The sequence below is a fragment of the Schistocerca gregaria genome, chromosome X (genome assembly GCF_023897955.1).
Source record: "Schistocerca gregaria isolate iqSchGreg1 chromosome X, iqSchGreg1.2, whole genome shotgun sequence".
Lineage (NCBI taxonomy): Eukaryota > Metazoa > Arthropoda > Insecta > Orthoptera > Acrididae > Schistocerca > Schistocerca gregaria.
The window spans coordinates 670,131,448-670,140,889 of record NC_064931.1 but is presented as its reverse complement, the minus strand read 5'-3'; the positions used below and the strand labels follow the sequence as shown (position 1 = coordinate 670,140,889).

General features: G+C 39.5%; 1 protein-coding gene across 1 annotated transcript in view; it reads right to left on the bottom strand.

The window, feature by feature from the left end:
* Positions 1-4,533: 4,533 nt before the first annotated feature.
* LOC126298265 (serine-rich adhesin for platelets-like) overlaps positions 4,534-9,442 on the bottom strand; it is a 38,933-nt gene continuing 34,024 nt past the window's right edge. The window contains exon 3 of the mRNA XM_049989567.1: positions 4,534-8,645. Within this exon, the coding sequence (XP_049845524.1) occupies positions 4,534-8,619 (4,086 nt within the window). The 5' untranslated portion in view covers positions 8,620-8,645. The remainder of the gene's footprint in view (positions 8,646-9,442) is intronic.

Genomic DNA, 9,442 nt, shown 5'->3' with positions numbered 1-9,442 from the left:
ACAGCCAATAAAGCCCCAGCTGGATGATGCAGAGTACCCCTCAGAGTTGTTCAACATGACCTTCTGCTTTCTTCCAGCCAGGTAGGATTTAATCCATGAGCCAACTGAGCCACTTATACCATAATATTCAGCCTTTGCTAGGAGGATTTCATGATTAACACTATCAAAGGCCTTAGAAAGGTCACAGAAGATACCAACAGGAGACAATTTATTATTAAAAGACTAAGATTTGATGGGTGAAGGAAAAAATAGCTTGTTCTGTTGATACACCCTGTTGAAATCCGAACTGACTACTGTTTAATACCTTATAATGCTTGAGGTGTTCAATAAGACTTTTCTGAACCAATTTCTCAAGAATTTTAGAAAAGGTTGTTAAAAGGGAGATAGGCTGACAGTTGGTAACGTCAGCTTTATCGCCTTTTTTAAAGAGAGGTTTGACAATAGCAAACTTTAATCTCCCAGGGACAATCCCGTGCTGGATGGATTCACTGAATATGTGGCATATAATTTTGCTTATCGACTTCTAGCACTCCTTCAGCAATCTTGAAGAGATACCATCTATGCCAACAGAATTCTTGCTCTTCATCTCTCTTATTCTCAGTTTCATGTACTGTGACATGAGACACTTTAATCTGCTTGGTTTTTTTATTAATAGCTTTTTGAAGGGATAACATGGCTTTATTAACGGAACATGTTTTCCAGTTTGTACTGCTGACGCCAGAAAGTGGACGTTAAAAATTTCGGTGAGTGTTTCAACATTGTCATGAATGGTATCATTTCTTTTAATTTCTATTGTGTTTTTGTCAGCAGGGATTTTACCTTTTCCCCTTTTTATTATGCCCCATATGGTCTTAATTTTGTTGTTAGAGAGATCAATTTCTGATTTTATAGAAATACTCTTTGCCCTTCTTAGCACTTTTTTAAGGATAGAGCAGTATAGTTTGTAATGTTTTTCCTTTTCTACACTATAACTGGATTTGAGTGAGGCATACAGATTCCTTTTGCTTCTGCAAGACGTTTTAATGCCCAGTGTTAGCCAGTTTTTATTAGAGTAGGTTTCACATTTGGATTTGACAGTCCTTTTAGGAAAGGCCACTTCGAATAGGCAGATAAATTCATTTAGAAAATGAATTGTACTTGTCATTAACATTGTCAAAGATCTCAATTTGGTCCCAGTCTACTTCTTGTAGGGAATTACAGAAGCTATTGATAGACTGTGTGTTAATTACTCTGAAAGTTTTACTGCAGGAGTTGTTCTTATAAAGGGGGCTAACATTATCAATTGAAAGTAGTCGACCATCATGGTCTGAGAGTCTATTCAATATACATTTTACAGTTGTGTTTAGAATTCTACCGCTGTCTAAAAAGGTGTTGTCAATTCGACTTGTAGAATTAGCTGTGACTCTAGTGGGAAAATCCACCAGTGCTGTTAAGTTAAAAGAGTTCATTAAATGTGATAAATCATTTCTTCCCATGTTATCTGTAAGAAAGTAAACATTAAAATCACCTACAATTATAATATCTTTAGTTTTTGCAAAGAGATGAGTTAATAGAGATTCTAATTGTTTTAGAAAAATACAGATTTTGCCTGCAGGAGTCCTATAAAATGAAAGGACAGTAATTTCAGAGAAATCAGTAGAGATTACAACTCCACAAACCTCACAATGTTTATCAATACAGTATTCACTCAATTTTAAAGATCTATAAGCTATTTTGTTCTTAATGTAAATCACCACTCCACCCTTATCTAAAGAATGTCTACAGTAAAGAGCTGCTTGGTTATAGTTATTCAGTTGCAGTGTGTCACAACCAAGTTTCATAAAGTGTTCACTAAAACAGATTACATCAGCATTATTAATAAAGTCCTTATCTAAAATGTTAATGGATAGCTCATCTAGTTTACTTAATAAGCCTTGAATGTTGTGATGGTAAACAGCAAATTTATTAGCACTGGCTGGAGATTTGAGGTGGTTGATTGGGTTCATCTCTCTAAAGAGTATTAACATTTGGCTTACTTGGAGGTGTAGTTATGACAATTTTCCTTTCCTTGTGATGATACCATAAAAAATTCTCACTACGAACTGCAGCTTTTTTGGATCTCTTGCTCCTCCTCCTTACAGTTGGCACTTCTCCTTGGTTCTGCAACAGCAGCAAATGGTACTCTGGGTGCTGATGATGCTTCATCTTTTGTGGGAGTGATGATATCCCCTCTTCTTCTGAAATTGTTGGTAGGTCTACTCCAGATTCTGAAGTGATTTCTTGAATGACCATTGGTGCAACATTATTTGTTGATGCCAGTACTACTGTTGAAACCACTTCTGATGAGGGTGATTTTCCTTCAGTTGATTCAGGTTTTGCTGCCCTTGGTGAAGTCTCTGCTGTGCCAGCAATTAATCCTGGTAGTCCTGCCAAAGGTGTTGGCTCTCTTGAATTCGCTATAAATAGTGGGTCCACTGTTCGGAGTTGAGTTGCTGCAGTAATTTTGGAAAGTTGAGCTGCTGCATATGGTGGTATTTGCTGAAGTACTGAAGGTTGAACTGTTCTAGGCGAGTTTTTTTTTTCCACAATTTTTCTGCAGAGAAGTTTCTTGCCCTTTCTGTTAAGGTGCAACCCATGTCTCGTGAAGTTGTCTCTAAGTAGGAAGTCGACAGGCAGAAACTGAGTATTTAGATACAGTTTACATATATTTTCGAACTGTTCATTAGCCTTGGTTATTTATTTGTTTACACACAATTCAAATGTAAGGTCATGTCTATGTGGAATTCCCATTACTATAATTGCTTTACTATTATTATTATAATCAAGTATCCTCTTCAAGTTTTGGACAGCACTCGACAATTCATTTTTATAAATGTCGTTGGCTCCCCCCACTATTACTGCATATTCATTTATAGTTGTTGGAGACCCGTCTTTTATGTTGTTTTCCAATCTCATACAAGGGTGCTCCTGGTTTCACATAACTGCAAACTTTAACATCGTGTGCTTCACGTAAGATTTTTGCTAATCCACGACCGTGACTATCCGAGTGGATATTTACCTTAAAGGATTTCTTCCCTGACGCACTTTTATATGACAATACAGTGCAAATGAATATTCACTATTTCTAATCTCTTCAAGAACACTGAAACGATTACTTAATGGCACTGGGATGACAGATTCGTTTGGTTTTCGACGCGTGAACTTTTTAGGCCTACTAAACTCAGCACAACTTTTATTTGGCGATGTATTAACACTGTTCAGTGACTGAAGATATATCAGCTGTACTACGTCTTCACGCAGAATGTCAATGATTTTTTCTTTTGTTGCTAATTCACACAGAATATCGTCCAAATTTTGTTGCAAAGGTCTGTGTTTACCGGGCCGATCACTAACAATTGTATATACACGAGAGTTTACATGTTCTGTTTTCCCAGTGTTTTTAATTAAGATGTGGCACAGCATGCACAAATTATCACACACTGAGTTTTATTTCTTGCACAGAGAACAGTTAAATATGTGATTTTTGTTACTAAAAACGGAACTCACCAATGTGTATCTTCTCCAGCCGCCATCTTAACTCTTGTTGGCGGACAATATTTGTTTTCGGACTTCAGTTTAATTCTGACCTAAGGTAAGAGAAACTACACACACCTTCAAACACATGAACCAGTTTCGTACTTGTATGTTTTATTTATCCTGTGGATACTTATTGAGATCATTAAATTTATGTTGTACTAACAATGGCCCAATGCCTGTTTGGGCAATGTTATAGTTAATTTCTCAAGAGACTGATAGACTGTTAGCATAGCAGATGAATGTTTTGCAGATCATGATCCACTACTCCTCATACACCACTATGCACAGTCAGATAATAATTATGTGACTACAAATATGTAGTCAAGCACGACATGTGTTAGGGGTCAGAGAGAGGAAGGTATTAGGTTATTCACAGACTGCCTATCAAACACAGACAGGGACTTTATTGAAAATGTATTTAACATATTCTTTAAGACATATACAATTCTTAAATTGTCATAGAATTCTTTTTCATTTTAAGTCTTTGGCACAAGATTCAATATTAATAAAAAGTAGGAACATTTAAAATCCTGGTATATGATACACTTGCCAGACACAATTTTCTACAATGAACTGCCCATTTGCACCAAATCTTTTGCATCATACCGTCCATGGACAATCACGACGTTGGGTCTGGAAATTGGCGATGGTCACATTCAATGTGACCACCACCAGAATGCTGCCCACCAAAGAGCCATGTGTGTTATTCCTAGCACCAGTATTATTGTTGGCATCTCCAACATTTTCTTCATTTATGTTGTCACCCTCCTCGGTGGCATCAGCACCCCCAACGCTGTTTTCATTACTATGGTCCTGAGTAGCTTGTCCCCAACACCATCTACATTTCTGTTGCCACTGTAATACATGTCACCGTCACCATCACCATCCTCACTTACATTCTATCCAGTATTGCTGACTGCATCAGTAACATCTCCACTGTTGAGAGCTGGAGCAATACTGGCTGCATTACTAGAAGCATTAAGGTTGAGGTATCTGAAAAACTCGCCAGACACCTCCACTATATACTCTAATTTCAACCTGCTTATGAAAACAGCCATTTGGAAAACCATTCAAATGTCGCAGAGTGCTTACCAAAGCATGGACAGAGACAACATCAGGGTCATACAGTTGTTCATAGTAAGGTCCTGCATAACCACCACCATGAGGGTGTTCAAAATATTGCCAACGATCATTGTACTGAGAGGCATCAACTAACTCAGGTTCATTGGCATCTCCAACATTGTCTTCTTTTCTGTTGCCATCATCCCCGGCAGCATTGGCATCCCCAGTACCATCTTCAGTACCATGTCCATCACCGCACTTCCTAGCACTGGTGTCCTGACCCCTGCCTTCAGTACTGGGGCCACCGATGACTTCAGTGCTGGTGCCCTCAACACCGTCATCATTACCTTGGGCAACAACTTGTTCAGCAGTAGCATCCCCAACATTGTCTTCATTAATGTGGCCACCATACCGTTCATCAATTGTGTCCTCAACATCTTCATTTCCGTTGAAACCATAATATACATAACCCTCACCATCCCTACCTCCACTGTATCCAGTATTGTTGACTGCATCAGTATCACTTCCCCTGTTGACAGCAGGAGCAGTATTCACTCCATTACTAGAAGCATCCTGAGCAACATCATTTTCTGTGCTGTTATTGCCATATTCATGCTGTGCCTCCATTCTCTGATCTTCCATATGTGATTCATTTCTGGTGTGGTTACTTAGATCTAAGGCCTCGACAATGTTACACTCAACCTCAACCATATTTTCATCTCTATCTGTCTCATCCCCTTCAGGACCAAATGCAGCAGCATCAGATTCTGTCCCATTTTGTGAGTACTGTTTTTCAAACAACTCTGATTCGCTGTCACTTTCTGAGGTTTCAACTTCTTCCTTTATTTCAATCTCTGCCATAGGGAGACAGACGGAGTCAAAAGTATTCCGTTCACCATCTTGTTCTCGTTCTGCACTCCCACACATTACATTACTCTTGGAGCTGGCAAACCCTGTTCTATCATCCACTCTGTCATTTACATTATTCTGATCAGAAACTACAGTATCCACTTCATGTAGGTCCAGGATTTCTTTTGTGCCTCCAGTGGGTGAAGAACTAGTACTAGTAAATGTCCCAGCAGCTGACACCTGCTTATTAGCACTGGTGTCCTGACCACTGCCTTCAGTACTGGGGACAACGATGACTTCAGTGCTGGTGCCCTCAACACCGTCATCATTACCTTGGGCAACAACTTGTTCAGCAGTAGCGTCCCCAACATTTTCTTCATTAATGTGGCCACCATACCGTTCATCAATTGTGTCCTCAACATCTTCATTTCCGTTGAAACCATAATATACATCACCCTCACCATACCCACCTCCACTGTATCCAGTATTGTTGACTGCATCAGTATCACTTCCCCTGTTGACAGCAGGAGCAGTATTCACTCCATTACTAGAAGCATCCTGAGCAACATCATTTTCTGTGCTGTTATTGCCATATTCATGCTGTGCCTCCATTCTCTGATCTTTCATATGTGATTCATTTCTGGTGTGGTTACTTAGATCTAAGGCCTCGACAATGTTACACTCAACCTCAACCATATTTTCATCTCTGTCTGTCTCTTCCCCTTCAGGACCACAACTACCTGCATCAGATTCTGTCCCATTTTGTGAGTACTGTTTTTCAGACAACTCTGATTCACTGTCACTTTCTGAGGTTTCAACTTCTTCCTTTATTTCAATCTCTTCCATAGAGAGACAGACGGAGTCAAAAGTATTCCGTTCACCATCTTGTTCTCGTTCTGCACTCCCACACATTACATTACTCTTGGAGCTGGCACACCCTGTTCTATCATCCACTCTGTCATTTACATTATTCTGATGAGAAACTACAGTATCCACTTCATGTAGGTCCAGGATTTCTTTTGTGCCTCCAGTGGGTGAAGAACTAGTACTAGTAAATGTCCCAGCAGCTGACACCACGATTATGGGCTCAACTGATGACGACATTGCACCATATTCTGATGCTGACTTTGAGACACTGTCTTCTGTTATACATGTTGTTGTGCTGGTACTCTCTTTTGTGTTTGCTTCCAGTCGGGCTGTTTCTCCGATACTTGCTTCAATATGTGCATTATCAGTGCTACCTACTGGTGATGGTGTGTCATTTGTCTCTTCAGTAAGAGAAGTGGTGTGTGATGTGCTTATGCAGGTCTCAGCAGCCAACATGTTTCTGGATTTCATTGTTAATGTTGTGGCATCACACTGAGGTGCAGACTCAGATATACTACCTCCTTCTACACTGGCTTCTGTATTGGTCTTCTCTTTGATGCTTGCTTCTAGATGGAATCTTCCCATTAAATTCCCATTTGATTCTGTGCCTGCTGCCTCTGGCTGTACTGCATCACCATTTGATAGTGAACTCACATTTAATTCTGCAGCCAGTCTTCTTTTTAATGCATTCATACAATGAATGCTGGATACCAAACACCCAATGGGTGAATGGCATGTGCAGCTGGACACCAAGTGAGAAACACCAGCTACCATATGCTCAAAATTATGGTCACTTAATGTATCACCACATTTCTGCAGATGTGCTGCCACATCCTGAAGTAAACGCGCAAACACATCAACAGTTTTTCGAAAAGTGTCACCCAACTGTAACTGAGGAGGCGCTGATGCTGACCGTCGACGCAAGTATGGGTCCACTTCTAAATGTGTAAGTGCATGACCAGGTTGTGAAGCTGCACTGTCTCTCATCTGCAAAGGTGTTGTGGCTACAGAACATGAAGTTGGTGTGACTGACCTCCTACTACTGTGGCTGTTAATAATCTCTCTGTTTCTGGATGACTGGCCATCTTTAAATACTTCAGTCATCATCTTGAGAGTTGTGACAGTTTCAGAGCTTGTACTGCTGTGCTCTGTAGTTAGTGGTCTGCCTCCATACTGATAATCAGCATCTTTTACTTTGCTGTGAGAAGCATCCACAACAGTTTTTCTTTTTTGGGTACTACTGGCTGTTCTATTTACATCACTATTTCTGATGCTCTTCTCCATATGTTTGTTATGTTTTGCCTTCAAGCCATCACTTGCAACTCTTATTTCACTTCCACTGTTGTTATCTTTTCCTACACAACATATACAGACTGGCTTCTTATATATTTTACGGCGTTCTCGACGAAATTCTGAACTCATTTTGTGGGAAGCATCCCACAACTGTCTTCTGCTCTGATGGGTCGAACTCTCCAACAACCCCTGGTCATCATCATCACTCAAGCTGAGGGATGCTACATTCTTCTGATCACTGTTATGTAGTTCTTTGCCATCATGATGAGTGGATTTCTGCAAACACCTTTGTCTGCTTCCTGTTGTCGAGTCCTCTTGATTTTCTGTGTTGCAACCATCTGAACTCTTAGCAGTTACTTTGACATCTCTGACAGAGTCATTACCGATGCATTTTTTTTTATTGCGATTTGCAACCTTAGCCTGCATATGCTTCTCCATATCAAATGGCTCTAGCACCACTGACACTGTTTTATTTAGAACATTTGCAAGCTGGTCATCCTTACTGACATGTTTGGATTCTTCCTGGTAGTTAGTCGCTGCCTTCTTACTGCTACATGTAACATCAGAATGCCTTCTTTTCCTGCTGTTTTTGGTCAATCCTATAAAACTTTTGTTAGAATTTGTATTATCATGCTGTGCACTTTGACTGATGTCTGATGCACATCCTCTTGATTCATTCTTCCTACGCTTCTCCATATCAAGTGGCTCTAGCACCACTGACACTGTTTTATTTAGAACATTTGTAAGCTGGTCATCCTTACTGACATGTTTGGATTCTTCCTGGTAGTTAGTCGCTGCCTTCTTACTGCTACATGTAACATCAGAATGCCTTCTTTTCCTGCTGTTTTTGGTCAATCCTATAAAACTTCTGTTGGAATTTGTATTATCATGCTGTGCACTTTGACTGATGTCTGATGCACTTCCTCTTGATTCATTCGTCCTCTTGAGTGAACAGCTTTCACCTCTGCCTCTGCTACTAGATCTGGTTTTCATGCTGGCTATTCACTCTCAGGCAGACACTGTAAAGACAAATTAAATAGCAGATTACCACGTGAGCCAGAAGCACAATTAACAAACAAATCTTAATACAACTGCAACAGATTTCAGTTGAAAATAAATAATAATAATAAACCCTTGTGAAAACTTCTAATGCAAGGAATTTTTACAATCAAAAAGATGTCACATTCATCAAAACAAGTCAAGTTTAACAGAACCATGTAATTGTCAAACACACATTTTGTTGTTTAATTTACAAATTAATTCTCTATTATGTCTAGCACAGCACAAATGCAACCTGCAAGTAATAAATAGTGATGCCAGAAAACTCACTCCCTCCCCATTGCCTTTTCACTTTTCAGTGCACTTGCAATACTCCTCTTGTCCGATCAGGAAGAAGCATTAAGGTCCAATACTTCACACATGTACTTATACAGGGTGTCTCAAAAGGAATGGTCAGTATTAAGGGAAATGAAATAAAAAATCAGTTGAAGCAAAAAATTGGGTATGGACATATGCCCTAGTCCGAATGGATTCCGAGACAGCACACAGTTAATTTACATTGTTATTTAATTTGAATATTATTCAATACATAGTCAATTTTGCACACATACACATGCAGAACAGTTAGTAAATATCAAACATGTGTTTTAAAACCACAAAATGAAAAAAATAACATACACCTCTAAGCATTACCACACACATCTGTTTACAGCTGTTGTACAATTCACAGTAAGTGTTCAAATAGCCCATCATTTCTGCATTCTTGGGAGAACATACTTCGTTGCTTGTCCGAGTGCCTGTGCATGTTCTGTAATGA